Raw genomic sequence first — 21,334 nt, forward strand, 5'->3', positions numbered from 1 at the left:
TGTATTTTCCAGGTTTTATTTTTGTACAGACAGAAAATTCAGGGTCCTGCTTCCATCTGAACAAATGTTTGACACCTGGAGAAGAAAAGCCAGAATATCCGACATTAGGACACCATCCCTAACCCTACCAGAATCACAGCTTGTGAATTATACACAACATACAATAGCTTAGCTAAAAGCGCAACAGTCTAGAAACATCCTCAAGGTCAATTCCGCCACCAGTATACACTGTACTGCTTTTGAACAGAGCCCTATGGGTCCTGGTCAAAGGTAGTGCAAAATTAAGGGAATGTGGTGCCATTTGAGACACACATATTTGATAAAGTCAGGAAGCCCTTCTCAGACAAATGCCTCGATGTCTTCAACTGAAGAGACACGCTGCTCTGGGGAACTGAACCCAGAGACACAGAACGTGACGCTGACCCAGTGACCCCAGACAGGCAGTGTCCCATTCCGACTCGTCATCGTATCATCACAGAAGGGAAGCGTAAACTAAACTAAACAAACTAGTGTATCCCACCCTGAGATGGACGCTTTGGTGGAGCATTTTAAAATAAGACAATCATGGGGGGTCCTTTCACTACCACAAGCCTCCTCCACAATTAATACATTATCAATCTAAATTTAAAAATGATCTCTCAGATTTCATTTGTGGTGTGCCCCCACAATGCAAATTTTGAGTCAATCTGGTTAAATTTGGTTCCTGAGGCAAAACCAGTTGAGACTGATTTACAGTACATTTCTACTATGCGGTGGCTGGGTTAGTGTTAGGGTATAGTACCTGTCTATGCGGTGGGTACAGGAGTCGGTGGCATGGCTGCTGGGGCCTCTGGCTTGGCCCCCTTCTGCTCAGACACAGGGGTGGAGGGGATAGTCTCGTCTTTGGGCTCCACAATGCTCACATGGTCTGGCAGAGGCTTCTTGGGGCCGATCTTACCACTCGGGTCCCATGGTAACATGATCTTCACCTTGATGCCCAGCACACCTGACAGACAAAAACACATCAGTGCCCTCTACCCAACAGTTATCATTCTGCGTACGTAGAACAGAGTATACGCAGAACCGTGAAGCATATAGAATAGAGTATGAGGGTTAGCCTGTGTGTAGTGTAGCAAGAAAGAGGATGATCATAATATAACTCGACTTATGTCATTCCTGGCCCTTCTCAGACAAATGCCTCGATGTCTTCAATTGAAGAGACACGCTGCTCTGGGGAACTGAACCCAGAGACACAGAACGTGTCCCTGACCCAGTGACCGCAGAGACAACCTGTGTCTGTTCCGACTCGTCATCGTATCATCACTGAAGGAAAACATTTCATCTTTAAAAGCAACAGACCAAAAATTATACTGTTGATGACTCACCTTGACAGAGCAGAATAATCTAGGGGTAGAGTATAGGGGTTGATTTGGTATTCGCCGTCTAACCATTAGTAGTATTGTCTAGAGGTAGGATATAGGGGTTGACTTGGGACTCACTGTTTAGGGGTAGTAGTGTCTAGGGGTTGATTTGGTACTCACCCTGTCGGAGCAGGACGTGGCGTACAGCAGTGTCTACGTAGTAGTTGACTGGGTCTCCACTGTGGATCATCAGGCCGTCAACAAATTTCATTGACTTGGCCCTCTGACCCCTCAGTTTCCCAGAAACTACCACTTCACAACCCTTAGAGCCACTCTCCATGATGAACCTCAGCACACCATAGCAAGCCCTGGAAGAGGGATAGAAGGAGAGGAAAGGGATGGAGAAGAAGGTGAAGAAAAGACAGCGGGTGGGGGAGAGCGAGAGGATGAAAGGAGGGGAGGGTGTAAATGAGAAAGAAAATTGTTTTAATACTCATGTCAACTATGAGATCACATCTGACATTATGAGCAATTTTGCTGGCCCTTCTCAGACAAATGCCTCGATGTCTTCAACTGAAAAGACACGCTGCACTGGGGAACTGAACCCAGAGACACAGAACGTGACCCTGACTCAGCGACCCCAGAGACGAACTGTCCCATTCCGACTCGTCATCGTATCATCACCGAAGGGAAACATTCTACTTTATATCATGAGAAAGTTCAAGAAAGTGGACTGTAACAGCAGGGGTATGTTCTGCTCAATGGATTCCTAGAAACACTCATGTTAGCATGCTAAGCTAACCAGGGGCTGCTCAAGATAACAGATCTAGAACCTGCTTACCTTCCCAAATCCTAACCTGTACCATTACAGAGTGAAACCTGCTCCATTACAGGTTAATGCATAACTGACCATGAAGCAGTGTCTAGGTGCAACATGTTAGTGTTCACAGGCCAGTGTTCGGCTTACCTACGTACAGCCAGTCCTCCCAGCAACTTGTAGCGCAGGGACTCAGCCTGAGCAATGGCACACAGACCACGTGTTGCAACCTTCTCAGCATACAGCTAGAGCGAGAGAGTGGGGGGAGGGGTTAACCTTCTACACATACAGAGAGTGGGGGGAGGGGTTAACCTTCTACACATACAGAGAGTGGGTGGGGAGGTTAACCTTCTACACATACAGAGAGTGGGAGAGGCTACACAGCTTAAAGCTTGGTGCGGCTGCTGCAGTGTGATAGCCGCGGGACCACCACAGCAGAGAAGTGTAGCCTCACGATTCACATTCTTAAAATTGTGGTGGAAATAGTATGTAGAACGCCAACTACTTCATACGTCGCTGACTACCTTCTTCTTACCCAACTAGCCACCTTACTCCTTAACAAGAAAACATCAATCCACACATTTCCTATACTGGATTGAGTCCTTCTCAGACAAATGCCTCGATGTCTTCAACTGAAGAGACACGCTGCTCTGGGGAACTGAACACAGACACAGAACGTGACCCTGACTCAGCGACCCCAGAGACAAACCGTGTCCATTCCGACTCGTCATCGTATCATCACTGAAGGAAAGCGGTTCCTGGTTAACAGTCTGGTGCAAAGGCAAAGCTAGAGCTTCTCCAGTGATAGACTACCTTCAGACACACACTTGAGGTTGGTTGTTGTAAGTTGATTAACACATTTAAAATCATCCCCAATGTGGAATTTACACTTGTTTTAATTTAAACTTCACACAATCATATTCCTCTCTCCTCCACACTGCCATCAGAAGCCAAACCTCTTCTGAACCACAGTTGTCAGCTCCTTGATGTTGGGGTTAGGGAGTATGTCTAATGTTTACACGTAAACAGCTGTAGTGTGTCCAGTGGATGCATGTCAGTAGTGTGCATTTACCTCCACGTTGCCTTCAGGGAAGCCAAACCTCTTCTGAACAACAGCGGTCAGCTCCCGGATGCGACGGCCCTTCTCTCCCAGAACATTCTGGGTCCTGAAACAACAATAATCCATTATTACTTTGTATGCAATCAGTTATCAGCCATCTTGTTTTCCTGAAAGGTCCAGCCATATTTAACAGGTTTTTAATATTTAAAAATCTGATAATATATATTTTGGAGTTAGTCACCGCAGTTTAGTTTGAATGATGCAGGACAGTAGCTGGAAGGCGTCAGTGTTCTCATTATGATGAACACACTTTGGCAAAATGGCCCTTTCTAAAGCAGCCCACTTTCGCCAACCCTAACCCACCATATCTCTAACTCGCCATCTAAACAACATTTTTTGTGTTGAGCAGTTGCACACGAGACAGTCCGATTTGCACCCGTCTCAGTGGAATAAAATACCACTGTCCAAGAAGGGGAGTGTGGCTAAGATGCACAACAAACATCTCACTCCAGAATGTTTGGTTATGGTGATTTTTGTTAATGCATTCAATTATTATTATTTGTTTATCGTTCTCTCTATTTTGTTTGAAGCGCTACTGTCAATGTCGAGTAAGGACGCACACATGATTACACATATAGAAGTAGGCCTGGGCTACCTGACCTGTGTGTAAATGTAGGCCATAAATGTGCCCATCTGCGAATGTCTGATAGTATTTCGGATTGTCTTAACTCACCACCACTAATGAGCTGTGGAGCTTCTCAAAGTAATGTTCTCTTCAACTCAAAACACCATTTAAACTAAATCTGTTTTTCAAATCCATTGAGGAACTATTGTCATTCTCAAAGCATTAGAAAATATTTACAGGTCTCTCCCTTTTGATAACCACTCGTCATGAAAGGGAAAAATGTAAAGCTCTGATCCGGTATTTTATGACGTTTCCACTGGATTACTTCTTATTCCTTTCACAAATGGCCTACAGCTGTGTCTGTCCACTAGCACCTTCTGGTGAACACAGTTGATACAATGTTTCAAGTTCGTTGCAGAAATGCCATGACTAGCCAATGTGATTTATAGGGCATTTGTTTTTAAAAATCAGGATATTTTCTACCAGCAGGCTGCAATGTTTTTATTTGTAGGCTTTATGTAGGCTATTTTTACATAGTTGGCAATAGAAGTTAATTTTAGATTTGGATTATTTTCAATTAGATAGAACTTTGATTAACCATATGATAATGATTTTGAGACACAAAGACTATAATAAACTAAATGAAACTGTTTCACAAAAATCGTAACTCGTGGCAGAATCTGCGAAGGCCGGCAGCAGGAGGATGGTCGGGAACAGGGTTTTCTGGTCAGGCCATCATGATCTCTGGCTCCCCCGAGTAATGCGTATCTTAATTATTTAATCAAACAGCATGCTTAAAGCATCAGACAAGCTCAGTAGATAGTTGATTTTATTAAAAGACATGTAGTGTGTCTATATGGTCAACATTCACAAGGCCGCAGAGCCAGATAGATTACCAGGACGTGTACTGCGAGCATGCGCTGACCAACTAGCAAGTGTCTTCACTGACATTTTCAACCTTTCCCTGTCCGAGTCTAATACCACCATGTTTCAAGCAAACCACCATAGTCCCTCTGCCCAAGAACACTAAGGTAACCTGCCTAAATGACTACCGACCCATAGCACTCACATCTGTAGCCATGAAGTGCTTTGAAAGGCAGGTCATGGCTCACATTAACACCATTATCCCAGAAACCCTAGACCTACTCCAATTTGCGTACCACCCCAACAGATCCACAGATAATGCAATCTATATTGCACTCCACACTGCCATTTCCCACCTGGACAAAAGGAACACCTATGTGAGAATGCCATTTACTGACTACAGCTCAGCGCCCAACACAATAGTGCCCTCAAAGCTCATCAATAAGCTAAGGACCCTGGGCCTAAACACCTCCCTCTGCAAGCAGATCCTGGACTTCCTGGCGGGCCACCCCCAGGTGGTAAGGGTAGGTAACAACACATCCCATCCTGTACTCCCTGTTCACTCATGACTGTAAGACCAGGCACAACTCCAACACTATCATTAAGTTTTCTGATGACAACACTGATCACCAACAACAAAGAGACAGTCTATAGGGAGGAGGTCAGAGACCTGGCCGTGTGGTGCCAGGACAACAATCTCTTCCTCAACATGATCAAGAAAATTGGAGATGATTGTGGACTACGGGTAAAAGAGGGGCGAGCACGCCCCCATTCTCATCGACAGGTCTGCAGTGGTGCAGATTGAGAGTGTCAAGTTCATTGGCGTCTACATCACCAACAAACATGGTCCAAGCACAACAAGACAGTCGGGAAGAGGGCACAACAAAACTTACTCCCCCCCAGGAGACAAAAGATTTAGCAAGGGTCCTCAGATCCTCAAACGGTTCTACAGCTGCACCATACAGAGCATCCTGACTGGTTGCATCACTGCCTGGTATGACAACTGCTTGGACTTTGTCCGCAAGGCACTACAGAGGGTGGTGCGAACAGCCCAGTACATCACTGGGGCCAAGCTTCCTGCCATCCAGGACCTCTATACCAGAGTGTCAGAGGAAGGCCCTAAAAATTGTCATAGGCTTCTAAACAGCTTCTATCTCCAATCCATAAGACTCCTGAACACCTAATCAAATGGCTACCCAGACTATTAGCATTGCCCCCCACACCGCTCCTACTGTTGTTATCATCAATGTGCCACCTCACATTGACTCTGTACCGGTACCCCCTGTATATTGTCCAACTATTGTTATTTTACTGCTGCTCTTTAATTACCTCTTACTTTTATTTCTTATTCTTATCCATATTTTTATTACTGCATTGTTGGCTCATAAGCATTTCACTGTAAGGTCTACACCTGTTGTATTCGGCGCATGTGACTAATACAATTTGATTTGATTTTGAAATCAACTGTATTCCTTAGTACTTGTTAGCATTTTGTTATCATTATGTGACATACTTTCGGGTTACGTTTGGGGAAAATTGCCCCCTTGTGTGCACTACCGGTAATACAGTATATCCCGGCATGGCACGGTATAAAAATCTGGATACCGCCCAATCCTACCCCTTACACAATTCATTATACTACCAACAATAAACCTTTTAAAGCCGGAATAACACCACTAGCTAACATACCAGTAACGTTACCTTGTGGCCAGGATTATGATCTCGGTCCTGGTTGGGGTCACACGCACCTCCACACCGGAATACCCATCCTCTGCAAGCTCGCGCGTCAGGAACTCGTTCAGCTCGGCTTTGAAGATTCCGTCCGCGACAAACTAACGAAGGATAACACAAGGTTGTAGGGAACATGCTTGTAGTTACATAGCCACTAGTGAACGTGCTACTGTAGGTAGCATCATTGGCCAGCAAGCTACAGAGCTGGTGAACTGTAACGTTGACGTTAGGGCCAAAGTTAAAATAAAGTATCCTTCCACCTGTGTGACTTTAACATTAGCCAACTAGACACTGACCACTAATCTACAGACATCACTTCGAGAATCAGAGTTGCAACTAAATTATTTTAATGGTGCTATTATGGTTATGTTTACTCACTAGTACGGTATAAAAGGCAACCCGTGACACGTTCACTAGCGGAGTGAGGATTCCTGTACCGGTAACTAGCATCTGTGGTAATCCTCTTTAGACTAGGGGACGAGGACGCCGAACAATACTACAACCAACTCTGTATTCATACTGCTAACACATGGCATCCGAATTTGCTACAAATGCATCCGCTATAAAGAGCATTTTGGGACGAAATGTGAACTGACCTTCCTCTTCTTTGAGATTTGCACAGCCATCTTGCTGGAGGCCGCTGACAGGAAAGAAATTGTTAAGGAACCGGAAGTATATTTATACCCAGAATTGCGTGTTCCGTCGACACTTGATGACGATGTGTTGGGCGCTTAAAAAAAAAAAATACTGGTAGCTACCGTTAGCTAAACAACGAACGTTAACTTCGTTGGAAATGGCAGCACATCTCAAAAAGCGAGTTTGCGAAAAATTCTCAAAAGTTGTCCAGGTTGGTAGATCATGATTACGTAAAAAAACTAAACATTCACCTTTAACCAACTTTGTTCTTTCAATAATAGCAAGCCAGCTAGCTAACGTTAGACTGCGTCTGAGTGTTTCGTAGCTAGCTAACAGTAACAACACCGAGTTGTTGATAACATCATGCATCCTCTTTTATTAACTTTAGCTAGATATAGATATTATATTGGCCTCATAGAAAAGCTGGGTCACAGGGATCTGAGCAAATGGCCAGTGGTAGCTAGTTATGCTGGCTGGTGTCCAATTGCAATCTTGTTCTAGCCTGAGTGGCAGTCTGTTTCTGTTATGATCATGCAAAGGACAGGAATATAGTGGAGGAGCACAAACTGATCCGGGCTAGCTTTGTCTAGATCCTAGCTATAGTTCGATCCCTACAGCTTTAGATATGCCGTTTATCTATCCAGATCCGTATCATCTCATATCAGAAAATTAAAAAGAAAAGGTAATCCATTGTCTCTGTTGATCAACAGCTTCCCCAAGAGGAGGCTCCAGCCAAGAAGCTCCGTCTGACCAAACCAAGTAAGTCTGCAGCGCTGCACATTGACCTGTGTAAGGCCTCCAACCCCACTGATGCCTTGCAGTACCTGCTGCACTTTGCCCGCAGCTCCATGGAGGCAGAGGGGGTGGTGCGCATACTGCTGGAACACTACTACAAGGTATGGTGTCCTGGCTTTAATCCTTTCATCCTTCCGTCCTTTCTCTTCTCTTTCTATCTATCCTTCATCTCTCTCCCTTCTCTTCCTCCTGGAACACTATTACAAAGTAAAGCAGCCCTCCTATCCCTAGCTGCTCTTAGCAATGCGGGTGTATTTACATACACTAGCGTTGCTTTCAGTTGTATTGGGTTGCACAAAAACAGTCAGCGGAAAGCCAGAAGTTCAATAAAATATGATGTCAACGTACTGTGCCAACGTACTCTCTGCTTACCTTATGCCAAAATAAAAGTATTGCACATGCGCCATATATGGACCAAAAAGGAATAATTTATGGGGGACTTTTATTTTGACATGAGATATGCAGATTAGAAGTGGGTCTACAACAGACCCACGTTTGGAAAGTCTGTTTAATAATACAATCTTTTAGATATTTTGTCAAATTCCCCCTGTCATAATGACCAACCTTCCTGCCCACCGGCACAGTAAGTAGAAATGGAATTGTATTTAACTTCTGGCTTCCCGCAAACTGTTTTTGTGCAACCCAATACAATTGAAAGCAACGCTAGTGTATGGAAATAGGCCCGCGTTGCTAAGAGCAGCTATCCTCTCCCCTCCTTCCATGGTCCCTTCTTTCTCCCCTCCTACTTTTATCCTTTCTCCCTCTCCTTCTTCCGTCCCTTCTTTCCCTCACCTTGCTCCTGTCTTCCTGTAGGAGAGTGATAACTTGTACGTGTGTGTGTGTATGTATGTATGTCTCTGTAGGAGCAGGATAACTCGGTCCGGCTGAAGATTGCCTCTCTGATCGGCCTGCTTAGTAAGACCCAGAACTTCAGCCCTGAGAGTATCCTAGATGACACCCTCAACACATTCAACACAGAGAGTAAGTTACACTCTGATACACACACTTCGTACATCGTAACACTCTATCCCATATCTTCTCTGACCTAGTCCATGTCTCTGTGTTTTCTTCTCTCTGTGTGTGTGTGTGTGTCCAGAGTTCCACCAGGTCCTGGATCAGCTGCTGGACACTCTGTTGGTCATCGGCACTCAGCTCCCAGAAAGCCCTACTGTTAGACACAGACTCATAGAGGTGGCCTGCAAGATAAAACACAGATGTGGTCTGCAAGTTGAATCTCTCTCATACCTCTTTTTCATCCCTCTCTCACTCGTCCCCCTTGCTCATCGATCTCGCTCATCCCCCCCACTCGTCCCCCTTGCTCATCGATCTCGCTCATCCCTCTCTCGCTCATCGATCTCTCTCATCCCTCTTGCTCATCCTCCTCTCTCTCAGCACCTGTCAGACACATATTTCGGCGTGAGGAATAAATGCATGCAACTCCTGAGTTGCCTGGGAAATGTGGACACGCCCCTAAATAAAGACGGACAGGGATTGGTTCCAGCTGTGATTAGGGGCGGTGCTCCAGGTGTGTATTTCTATTTGCGTTAACCAGGGTAGTTGAGTCAACTACAATAAAAAATATTCACTACATAACATGTTTATACTTAATTTAACCAGCCTAGTCCCCTCGTCACATCACCATGTCCATGTCTGTGAGAGATGTGTGTGGGATGTGCAGCAGTAGTGTGTTATCAGTGACTACTTTCCACTCTCCCTTCCAGGGGTGTCTGGCGGAGTGTGTGTGAGAGACACGCAGAGCGTCATCAGTGACTACTCTTCCGACCAGTACCCCAGGGTGCGCACGGCGGCCATCAAAGCCATGGTATGACCTCACTTGCTCCTGTTACGTCCCAATATACATACAGTTGAAGTCAGAAGTTTATATACACCTTAGCCAAATACATTTAAACTCCGTTTTTCACAATTCCTGACATTTAATCCGAGTAAAAATCCCCTGTCTTCGGTCAGTTAGGATCACCACTTTATTTTAAGAATGTGAAATGTCAGAATAATAGTTGAGAGAATGATTTATTTCAGCTTTTATTTCTGTATGTGTATGTAAATGTCCCTTTTTCAGGACCCTTTCTTTCAAAGATAATTCGTAAAAATCCAAATAACTTCACAGATCTTCATTGTAGAGGGTTTAAACACTGTTTCCCATGCTTGTTCAATGAGCCATAAACAATTAATGAACATGCACCTGTGGAACGGTTGTTAAGACACTAACAGCTCACAGACTGTAGGCAATTAAGGTCACAGTTATGAAAACTTAGGACACTAAAGAGGCCTTTCTAGAAAGATGCCCAGGGTCCCTGCTCATCTGTGTGAACGTGCCTTAGGCATGCTGCAAGGAGGCATGAGGACTGCAGATGTGGCCAGGGCAATAAATTGCCATGTCCATACTGTGAGAAGCCTAAGACAGCGCTACAGGGAGACAGTACGGACAGCTGATTGTCCTCGCAGGATACAGGATCGTATCCTGCGATACAGGATCGGTACATCCGAACATCACACCTGCGTGACAGGTACAGGATGGCAACAACAACTGCCCGAGTTACACCAGGAATGCACAATCCCTCCATCAGTTCTCAGACTGTCCGCAATAGGCCGAGAGAGGCTGGACTGAGGGTTTGTAGGCCTGTTGTAAGGCAGGTCCTCACCAGACATCACCGGCAACAACGTCGCCTATGGGCACAAACCCACTGTCGCTGGACCAGACAGGACTGGCAAAAAGTGCTCTTCACTGATGAGTCGCGGTTTTGTCTCACCAGGGGTGATGGTCGGATTCGCGGTTATCGTCGAAGGAATGAGCGTTACAGCGAGGCCTGTACTCTGGAGCGGGATCAATTTGGAGGTGGAGTGTCTGGGGCGGTGTGTCACAGCATCATCGGACTGAGCTTGTTGTCATTGCAAGCAATCTCAACGCTGTGCATTACAGGGAAGACATCCTCCCTCATGTGGTACCCTTCCTGCAGGCTCATCCTGACATGACCCTCCAGCATGACAATGCCACCAGCCATGCTGCTCATTCTGTGCGTGATTTCCTGCAAGACAGGAATGTCAGTGTTCTGCCATGGCCAGCGAAGAGCCCGGATCTCAATCCCATTGAGCACGTCTGGGACCTGTTGGATCGGCGGGTGAGGGCTAGGGCCAATCCCCCCCCAGACATGTCCGGGAACTTGCAGGTGCCTTGGTGGAAGAGTGGGGTAACATCCCACAGCAAGAACTGGCAAATCGGGTGCAGTCCATGAGGAGGAGATGCACTGCAGTACATAATGCAGCTGGTGGCCACACCAGATACTGACTTACTTTTGATATTTTGACCCCCCCCCCCTTTGTTCAGGGACACATTATTCAATTTCTGTTAATCACATGTCTGTGGAACTTGTTCAGTTGTTGAATCTTGTTATGTTCATTCAAATATTTACACATGTTATGTTTTCTGAAAATAAATGCAGTTGACAGTGAGAGGACGTTTCTTTTTTTGCTGCGTTTATAATATATATGTACGTGTGTGTTATCTATATCTCAGAGGAAACGTACTGCTCATGAGCGGGCCAAGGAGCTCTATGCGTCTGGTGAGTTCTCCTCGGGGAGGAAATGGGCTGATGATGCTTCCAAGGAGAAGATGGACACCTCAGCTGTCAACCTGATCGCCTCGGGAGGCCTGCGGAGCCTTTGTTCACGGACTGGAGGACGAGATGTACGGTAAGTGCGTGTGTGTCGGTAAGTGCGTGTGTACCGGCAAGGGTGTGTGTGTGTGTCAGTATTTGTGTTTGGGGGATGCCTCTGTGTGTGGTGTGTTATTTATTTTTCTCCCCTGTAAAGGCTGTGAGAGGGAGAGTGTGTGTGTGTAAATGATAATGTGCCTGTGTGTTATCTGTAGAGGTGCGTATTGCTGTTGTGGAGGCACTCTGCTCTCGCCCAATCATCTGCCAGCTTGGCTGAGAAGTGCCTGGACTTCCTGGTTGACATGTTTAATGATGAGATTGAGGCAGTCAGGCTGCAGTACATCCACGTCCTCAGACAGATCTCTACTAACATCACCCTGAGAGAAGACCAGCTAGATACTGTACTCTGACTATTTTGTGTGTGTGTGTCTCAGAGACCTACAGAGACTGGGGAAGCTACAGACAGAGCTGGCAGGGGCTGCTGACTTTTCTGCCACCTACCTCCGCTGCCAACTACTGCTCAGTTGAAACTCTCATCAGTGTCTGTGAGAAATTCCTTCAGGAGGTAGAATCCTTTCAGAGGTATATTATCTATTTATTTTAACTATCATTTAATCTACCAATCATTTAATCTATTTTATTTCATAAATGTTTGATATCGTTGAAAACAAAAAAGACAGAACATTTGTCCTATAAAAGAAAATAAGCAGAAACTGATGCATTTGTGTTTAATTGGGCAACTGAATTGTTGTTTTAATTTATCGCCACATGGTGGCAACATTGACCTTGCAGAAAGCACACCATTTTCTTTTGGTATTCTGATGAATCCTAACCTCTATGCCTCCAAGATGTTTGTGGTGGAGCTGCCCCACCTCCAGGAAAGTTTTGTGGTGGAGCTGCCCCACCTCCAGGAAAGTTTTGTGGGGAAGCTGTTGGACGTGAGTCCCAGGCTGTCTGCCTGCAAGCCTGGAGAACTGGTCAAGATTCTTCAGACCACACTGAGACAGAGTGGCTTCTTAAACCTTCAATTACCTAAACAGGTACACAGAACACACACACACACAGAACACACACACACACACACACACACACACACACACACACACACACACACACACACACACACACACACACACACACACACACACACACACACACACACACACACACACACACACAGGTATTTGACCCAGGTGTGGTTTGTATTGGTTGGCAGGTCCAGCGTGCATCAGCGGCCATCATCGAGCCGACAGGAGAGCCTGACAACCCGCTGCATTTCACCTCTGGCCTGGTGGTGGCGCTAGACATTGACGCTACGCTGGAGCACGTACAAGACCCCCACAACACTGTCAAAGTACAGGTACACACCCTGTTATAAGGTCTCTGGTACACAACCCTTGGCTGTGTTCCGATTCTCCAAACTTCTCCAAAAATGTGCACTCATACACTCACCCTCATGGATTTAAAAGGAATTAACTGGAATATGGTGTTAACTCCCATGCTTGCACCAATCCAATGTAGATGCATAAGGTGGACATACATGCACATTTCTGGGTGAAGGGTAGAGAATCAGAATGGAGCCTTTGTTCAGGACCCTAGCGGTATATAAGCTGTGCCATCTCCTCTCTCCTGCTCATGGATGAAGTGTTGGTCCCAGTTGTAATAGTTTGCTTTGTCTTTTACACACACACGGTCTCTCTCCAGGTCCTGTATCCAGACGGCGAGTCTCATGTGATTCAGCCTAAACCTGGAGACTTCAGGAGTCCTGGACCACACTGCCACATCACACAGGTCTACTTGTCTCACTGCGCATGGACTGGTGAGGACACACACTACCTGTCTCACAGCACATGGACTAGTGGGGGCACACCCACACACATTCTACCTGTCTCACTCCGCATGGACCGGTGAGGACACAAACTCACCCCGGCCCCTTTCTCTCTGTCTTTCTCTCAGAGGCGTGTCAGATCGAGGTGAGGCTGCTGCTGGCCTACAGCTCATCTCGTCTCTGTAAGACAGTGTAAAGCTACAGCAGCATTGAAGGCCTCCAGCCAGCAGAGGGTGCCACTGAGGGAACCATTCCCTTCAGCAAACCTGTCAAGGTCTTCATCATGCCCAAACCTGCCCGCCGCTGACACCAAACACACCTCTTTAAACATCCATCTCGCTTTCCCTATCCTCTAGTCTTTTCTATCTTGTCTGTTGTCTTCTCGCTCTCCCACCCCTGACCTGCTTCTCCTCAGCCATTGGTGCAGACCTCAAAGCTAGTCCTTCCTTACTGTGTTAATTTTTACAAAACAATATATTTGTTAGTGGCTGGCTGACTAGCTGACTGGCCTTTATGCTCAACTAGAATGAGAATTCGTCCCAAATAGGTCCCTATTCCCTATATAGTGCACTAGTTTTGACCACTGTAAAGGGAATAGGGTGCCATTTGGAATTCCGCCCGAGACTAAGCCAGAGTATCACTGAGGTCACCTGTCTGATCTGTGTGTTGCTATTCCTAGTTGCTATAGTTAAGGACAAACTTTTTTTGAATGACAATAAATGAAACCAGATGGTATGTGGCATGATTTCATCAGAAGGTAGAGTGGAAGACGCCACCCACCTTGGCTCCCTGGCCAACCAGGTTGTTGTATTCTGTGACGGCCTTCACGGTCTGCAGCACCCTCAGTTCCACTCCTCTCTGTCACAAAGTCCACAGTTGAGGAAGGGACCTTTTAAAGAGAGCATGTTCAACATTGCAGCTGACTTTAAAAGACAAATTCCACCCGAACGCTATCATTTTGTTTTTGTTTCATTAGTCCATTGTTGACATAGTCTCAACTTGATTGCTGACAAGAAAAAAATTTTTTCAAGATACGTAACTTTCCAAATAGATAAATCATGCAATTTGTATCATATTTTGCTGCGGGGATGATTTCTGTATTTTGAAAGTTAAATCAAATAAAAACAATTGTCACATTCGCCGAATACAACAGGTTACACCTTACAGTGAAATGCTTACAAGCCCTTAACCAACAATGCGGTTTTAAGAAAATTCCCCCCCCCCCCCACCCAAAAAGTAAGAGAGAAGAATAACAAATAATTAAAAAGAGCAGCAGCAAATAACAATAGCGGGGCTATATACATGGGGTACCGGTGCGGGGGCACTGGTGTCGAGGTAATTGAGGTAATATGCACATGTAGGTAGAGTTATTAAAGTGACTATGCATAGATAATAACAGAGAGTAGCAGCAGCGTAGAAGAGGGTGGGGGAAGGGCAATTCAAATAGTCTGGGTTGCCATTTGACTAGCTGTTCAGGAGTCTTATGGCTTGGGGTTAGAAGCTATTTAGAAGCCTCTTGGACCTAGACTTGGCACTCCGGTACCGCTTGCCGTGCGGTAGCAGAGAGAACAGTCTATAACTAGGGTGGCTGGAGTCTGACAATTTTTAGGGCCTTCCTCTGACACCGCCAGGTATAGAGGTCCTGGATGGCAGGAAGCTTGACCCCGGTGATGTACCGCGGTCGGAGGCCGAGCAGTTGCCATACCAGGCAGTGATTCAACCCGTCAGGATGCTCTCGATGGTGCAGCTGTAAAACCTTTGGAGGATCTGAGGACCCATGCAAAATCTTTTCAGTCTCCTGAGGGGGAATAGTTTTTGTTGTGCCCTCTTCATGACTGTCTTGGTGTGCTTGGACCATGTTAGATTTCTGGTGATGTGGACACCAAGGAACTTGAAGCTCTCCACCTGCTCCACTACAGCCCCGTCGATAAGAATGGGAGTGTGCTCGTCCTTCTTTTCCTGTAGTCCACAATCATCTCCTTTGTCTTGATCACGTTGAGGGAGAGGTTGTTGTCCTTGCACCACAAGGTCAGGTCTCTGACCTCCTCCCTATAGGCTGTCTCATCATTGTTGGTGATCCGGCCTACCACTGTTGTCATTGGCAAACTTAATGATGGTGTTGGACTCGTGCCTGGCCATGCAATCAGGATCCAGTTGCAGAGTGAGGTGTTTAGTCCCAGGGTCCTTAGCTTAGTGATGAGCTTTGAGGGCACTATGGTGTTGAACGCTGAGCTGTAGTCAATGAATAGCATTCTCACATAGGTGTTCCTTTTGTCCAGGTGTGAAAGGGCAGTGTGGAGTGCAATAGAGATTGCATCATCTGTGGATCTGTTGGTGCGATAAGCAAATTGGAGTGGGTCTAGGGTTTCTGGGATAATGGTGGTGATGTGAGCCATGACCAGCCTTTTCAAAGCATTTCATGGCTACCAACGTGAGTGCTACGGGTCGGTAGTCATTTAGGCAGGTTACTTTAGTGTTCTTGGGCACAGGGACTATGGTGGTCTGCTTGAAACATGTTGGTATTACAGACAGGGAGAGGTTGAAAATGTCAGTGAAGACACTTGCCAGTTGGTCAGCGCATGCTCAGAGTACAGGTCCTGGTAATCCATCTGGCCCTGCGGCCTTGTGAATGTTGACCATATAGACACACCCCTGACCTGTGTAAAGGTCTTACTCACATCGGCTGCGGAGAGCGCGATCACACAGTTGTCCGGAACAGCTGGTGCTCTCATGCATGTTTCAGTGTTACTTGCCTAGAAGTTATTTAGCTCGTCTGGTAGGCTTGTTTCAATGGGCAGCTCTCGGCTGTGCTTCCCTTTTGTAGTCTGTAATAGTTTGCAAGCCCTACCACATCCGACTAGCGTTGGAGCCGGTGTAGTATGATTCGATCTTAGTCCTGTATTGATGCTTTGCCTGTTTGATGGTCCGTCGGAGGGCATAGCGGGATTTCTTATAAGCTTCCGGATTAGAGTCCCGCTCCTTGAAAGCGGCAGCTCTTGCCTTTAGCTCAGTGCTTATGTTGCCTGTAATCCATGGCTTCTGGTTGGGGTATGTACGTACAGTCGTCCAAATAAGCCCAATAAGTGAGGAATTGTTGTATGGAGGTCAATGAGTTTTGAATTTGGTCAAGAAAAAATTGAATTGCTAATTTGCTACGTGAGGCTTATTTAATTGTAAGGAATTTTTGTAATGTTTAGGTTGTTACGAATGCAGTGATAAGTGGACGCCTGTGGCATATCGGCAACTTACCCAAAAACTACTATATCCGTAGTTGTGCCTGTTGTCATAGAGATATATAGAGGACTCATCATGGATATAATCTATTTTAGCATGGACATTGCCATTTGAAGGCTTCCAACATGTTAAAGTAGTCAACTGGGTGGGGATTCTTATGAGTTGGGAAAAAATCTGCCAATGAAGAAACATATTGTACTACTTTATAAAGGAGATTGCCATTGAGGCTATGTCTATTGCTGTCAGATGCTATACTGGCACAGATACAAAGATGAGTCCTCTATATATCTCTATGGCCTATTGTTCACACGTATCTGCCCTCTCATTGGTTAGAATAGTCCCACCTGATCTCACCTCCTCCCACCTACCTTCCATCTTTGAGGATATTTATTTTCATCATTCTAATATCTTGTCAATATAATAAACAATATTTGGGGTAAATGTGTATGGCTAGGGAAAGTCTGTGTGTATGGGTCCAGGCCTAGGGACATACCTGCAGTACCTCACTCATGCCCTGGCCGATGACCAGCGTCTCCACCCCCTTCTGAAGTACCTCCTCCAGATTTGCAGGCTGCACTCCAGGGTGATGCTACACACAAAGTGAGTGACATTATCATCATATAAGGTGCAGCCCATGCCCATATCTATGTGCTATCCGTCCTATTATCATCATAACTTACGTCCGTCTGTCTCTCCAGTCCCAGGCGCGGCTTCCCCCGGGCCACACCTTATAGTCCTTATAGGAAGAGGAGCAGCCCTTCACCTTCATGTGTCTCCAGGGAAGGGAAGCGATCTCTGGTGACGACATAGGGCATGTGTGTCTCGGCTGCTGCAGGCAACAAATGCTGCGTTTTTAATCTAAAAGGTGCCCTAGCAACAGGAGGCTTGCCGGTTTTGAATCCCAACAGAAACATCTGCTGGGGAATAGCCAGGAACCGGAGGGTACTATCCATTGCTCATCAGGGGCTGCCCTGCTCAAAGCTCTCCAATCGGTGTGTTGGTGTGTCTTTCAGAGGGGTTGTCAACTTGAGAGCAATGCTGCAAGGAATATGGTTGAATCCGTATGAACTATTAGATCGTATTTCTGTCCACGTGACCATGTAAACAAACTGGTGAACTCTAGCAAGTACACGAAAACAAGTTTAAAAACCCTAACAAATAGACGAACGTATCGCTCAAATGTCACTTTATCATTTACTACATGTTTCTGTTGGTATTAATTTTATGTCCGTCAGTCGTGCTACTTTTCCTTACTAGTTCGTTCCCTCCCAACCTGACTAAAGAGTTTTATTCCTTAACCAAAGCATGTCGTTTCCAATGGGAACAAATGAGCCATAGTGGGCAGAACAAGCAAGGAGGGGGGGGGCAGAGCCAAGCACGAGCTTGCGAGATCCTATTGGCATCATAGCATCATCTGCATATTTCCGTTAGGGAACGCCTACTCTATGAAGTGCGCGTGTGCAATAACTCAATAAGCATTTGCACTTCTTCTAAACGCGATTTTTAAAAACTTTTTTCAAAGGGTAAAGTTTACAAACCTTAGTCCACTCTGTTCATAAAACCGTATTGACATCAAATGTTTCATCGATGAGAACATTTGCAGAATGTCGGCCAAAATCCATCTTCTCCCACTCCCCGGCATTGGGCTTCCAAATATGGTAGCGAGAACAATGTTAAATGTGGACTGGTTAATGGATAAATGTATTAACTCAACGTTTGAAGTAAGAGCTGTTTGTCCCGAGTTCATCCAATAACCATTTATTGTATACACTTTTTTTCTACATGGACTTTTATGTTGTGTGTGAGTCCCTCCCGTTTTCTAAAAGGCTATTATACTGTCTTTAGGTTCCCATTCCTCCTGTTGTCACTGTCAGCCAATGTGTAACCTGTCCAAATGGGAATAATGATGTTGCAAATGCATTTGATAATAACAAATATTTAATTTTGTTTATCCACATTAACATATGCATCACAATCTGGCTTCCGGGCCCAGAAAGCCTATTTCTGGACTAAAAATAACTGTTATAAAAATAACAGTTCTGGGTCTTTATATAAATAATGGGGCCAATGTGTGACATTTGGATCAAAATATCAAAATGGTTTGAAACTAAAATAAAAATGATTTTCATGCAGTTCCACATGTATTTAGAGTAATAAAAGTAAATATATGCAAATTGGCCCATAACTCCACCTATACAACAACATTGGACTATACATCCTTTAAGCAGGGTTCATAAAGACAGTGGCAAGTCAAATTCAAGGACTTTCAGGGACTTTTTCAAGCGATTAATTGTAATTTTCAAGGGACCTCCAATTGTACATATAGGGCCTAATATGTACTGAACAAAAATATAAACGCAACAATTTCAAAGATTTTACTGAGTTACAGTTCTTATAAGGAAATTAGTAAATTGAAATTGATTAGGCCCTAATCTATGGATTTCACATGACTGGGCTGGGGTGCAGCCATGGGTCAGGCCCAGCCAATCAGAGTTTTCCCCCAAAAAAGGGCTTTATTAGACAGGTAAACTCCTCAGCAACCCCACATCAACTTGTGAATTGTATTGAATATAGCCACGATCTCCCCTTATTTCTTCATGTAATTACATTTTTTTTAAAGCCAGAATATTATCAATGTATTATCAACAGCTGTATCAAGTTGTCCTGTGTAGGAAATTCTCAGTGGTACCATAGTTTATAGATCGACCCTTCTGCAGACAGTATGCCACCACCACACACAAATACACCTTGGGCAGTATGGCTTTGAATATAGGAAGATACCCAGAAACTGCTTGTCCGATTCAAATCCCCGATCACATCAAAGCGACTTCATGGCATTGTTGGCTAGTACCACTGGCGCTAGTTAATTGTCCCATTGACATCAAGACATCTCTGCTAATCCTTAGTCTGAGTTGTTTAGATAATGGCTTGTTGAGTGTCTGGGTCTTAGAACCGCTCTGGTTCCTAGTGTCCCACAACCCACTGGGGCTGTTCCTTCATGACAACGATCAGATCATTCGCTGTCGGACCGCCCCCTCGTCACTCCGCCTTCCATTCCACTGTTGCCTGGCAAGAGAGCAGAAAATTCTGTGGGTCAAATAGAACATTACAAATTTAAATTCCGATATTTGTTTTATTTGTAGAATAGTTTGTAATTTCATATAATTCAAATTAGCTTCCTCTCCCCTGCCTTCCTCTACTCCCTGTCATTTCTTTCCCTGACCTATAATTCCTTACAATCAAATGCCGACCGCATTATCTACCAAGAGAATTCTCTTCGATTATAATCACAGCCGTGTATATCCCGCCCCAATCAGACACATCGACGGCCCTGAAAGAACTTCATTGGACTCTATGTAAACTGGAAACCACATATCCTGAGGGTGCATTTATTGTAGCTGGGGATTTTAACAAGGCTGATCTGAAAACAAGGCTCCCTAAATTTTATCAGCATATCAAATACGCAACCCGGGCTGGCAAAATTCTGGATCATTGCTACTCTAATTTCCGCGACGCATACAAAGCCCTCCTTCGCCCTACTTTCGGAAAATATGACCACGACTCCATTTTGTTGCTCCCAGCCTATAGACAGAAACTAAAACAGGAAACGCCCGTGCTCAGGTCTGTTCAATGGTGGTCCGACCAATCTGATCACGTGGACTGGGATGTGTTCCGGATAGCCTCAGACAACAACATTGATGTATACGCTGATTCGGTGAGTGAGTTTATTAGCAAGTGCATCGGTGATGTTGTACCCACGGGAACTATTAAAACCTTCCCCGACCAGAAACCGTGGATTGATGGCAGCATTCGCGCAAAACCGAAAATGCGAACCACTGCTTTTAACCATGGCAAGGCGACCGGACACATGACCGAATACAAACAGTGTGGCTATTCCCTCCACAAGGAAATCAAACAAGCTAAGCGTCAGTATAGAGACAAAGTAAAGTCGCAATTCAACGGCTCAGACACAATAAGTATGTGGCACGGTCTACAGTCAATCACGGATTACAAAAAAAAAAACTGCCCCGTCGCGGACACCAATGTCTTGCTCCCAGAAAAACTAAACAACTTCTTTGCTCGCTTTGAGGACAATACAGTGCCATGACACGCTACCAAAACCTGCGGGCTCTCCTTCACCACAGCCAACGTGAGTAAAACATTTAAACGTGTTAACCCTCACAAGGCTGCCGGCCCAGACGGCATCCCTAGCCGTGTCCTAAGAGCATGCGCAGACCAGCTGGCTGTCTGCTGTTCCCACATGCTTTAAGAGGGCCACCATTGTTCCTGTTCCCAAGAAAGCTAAGGTAACTGAGCTAAACGACTATCGCCCCATAGCACTCACTTCCGTCGTCATGAAGTGCTTTGAGACTAGTCAAGGATCATATCACCTCCACCCTACCTGACACCCTAGACCCACTCCAATTTGCTTACCGCCCCAATAGGTCCACAGACGACACAATCGCAATCACACTGCCCTAACCCATCTTGACAAAAGGAATACCTATGTAAAAATGCTGTTCATCGATTACAGCTCAGTATTTAACACCATACTACTCTCCAATCTCGTCATTAAGCTCGAGACCCTGGGTCTCGACACCGCCCTGTGCAACTGGGTCCTGGACTTTGACGGGCCGCCCCCAGGTGGTGAGGGTAGGAAACAACATCTCCACCCCACTGATCCTCAACACTGCGGCCCCACAAGGGTGCGTTCTGAGCCCTCGCCTGTACTC

The 21,334-nt window shown here is 45.5% G+C and overlaps 1 protein-coding gene, 4 non-coding genes and 3 pseudogenes across 5 annotated transcripts; 1 reads left to right on the top strand and 7 right to left on the bottom strand.

Annotated features, from left to right (window-relative positions):
* On the bottom strand, positions 1-7,152 carry LOC139547930 (small ribosomal subunit protein uS3-like). Its single transcript, XM_071357130.1, has 7 exons — positions 7,034-7,152; positions 6,408-6,538; positions 3,230-3,323; positions 2,308-2,402; positions 1,521-1,708; positions 782-985; positions 1-75 (listed from the first exon to the last, which is right to left on the bottom strand). The coding sequence occupies exons 1-6, from the start codon at positions 7,061-7,063 to the stop codon at positions 786-788; spliced, it is 738 nt and encodes a 245-aa protein (XP_071213231.1). The 5' UTR covers positions 7,064-7,152; the 3' UTR covers positions 1-75; positions 782-785.
* LOC139548654 (small nucleolar RNA SNORD15) lies at positions 335-481 on the bottom strand. The gene has a single exon (XR_011669743.1). It is a non-coding gene; the product is annotated as a small nucleolar RNA SNORD15 (small nucleolar RNA).
* LOC139548657 (small nucleolar RNA SNORD15) lies at positions 1,161-1,308 on the bottom strand. The gene has a single exon (XR_011669746.1). It is a non-coding gene; the product is annotated as a small nucleolar RNA SNORD15 (small nucleolar RNA).
* On the bottom strand, positions 1,883-2,029 carry LOC139548655 (small nucleolar RNA SNORD15). Its single transcript, XR_011669744.1, has one exon. It is a non-coding gene; the product is annotated as a small nucleolar RNA SNORD15 (small nucleolar RNA).
* On the bottom strand, positions 2,759-2,904 carry LOC139548656 (small nucleolar RNA SNORD15). Its single transcript, XR_011669745.1, has one exon. It is a non-coding gene; the product is annotated as a small nucleolar RNA SNORD15 (small nucleolar RNA).
* LOC139548452 (integrator complex subunit 4-like) lies at positions 7,151-19,212 on the top strand (annotated as a pseudogene).
* On the bottom strand, positions 14,118-17,409 carry LOC139547931 (mth938 domain-containing protein-like; annotated as a pseudogene).
* LOC139547929 (pannexin-1-like) overlaps positions 18,522-21,334 on the bottom strand; it is a 12,754-nt pseudogene continuing 9,941 nt past the window's right edge.

The sequence above is a fragment of the Salvelinus alpinus genome, chromosome 21 (genome assembly GCF_045679555.1).
Source record: "Salvelinus alpinus chromosome 21, SLU_Salpinus.1, whole genome shotgun sequence".
NCBI classification, from domain to species: domain Eukaryota; kingdom Metazoa; phylum Chordata; class Actinopteri; order Salmoniformes; family Salmonidae; genus Salvelinus; species Salvelinus alpinus.

Coding starts and splice junctions, on each gene's coding strand:
- LOC139547930 (XM_071357130.1), bottom strand. CDS start 7,063: ATGGCTGTGCAAATCTCAAAGAAGAGGAAG. Junction 3,324..6,407: donor ATCATAATCCTGGCCACAAG/GTAACGTTACTG, acceptor TTGTTGTTTCAG/GACCCAGAATGTTCTGGGAG. Junction 1,709..2,307: donor GGAGGACTGGCTGTACGTAG/GTAAGCCGAACA, acceptor TCCCTCTTCCAG/GGCTTGCTATGGTGTGCTGA.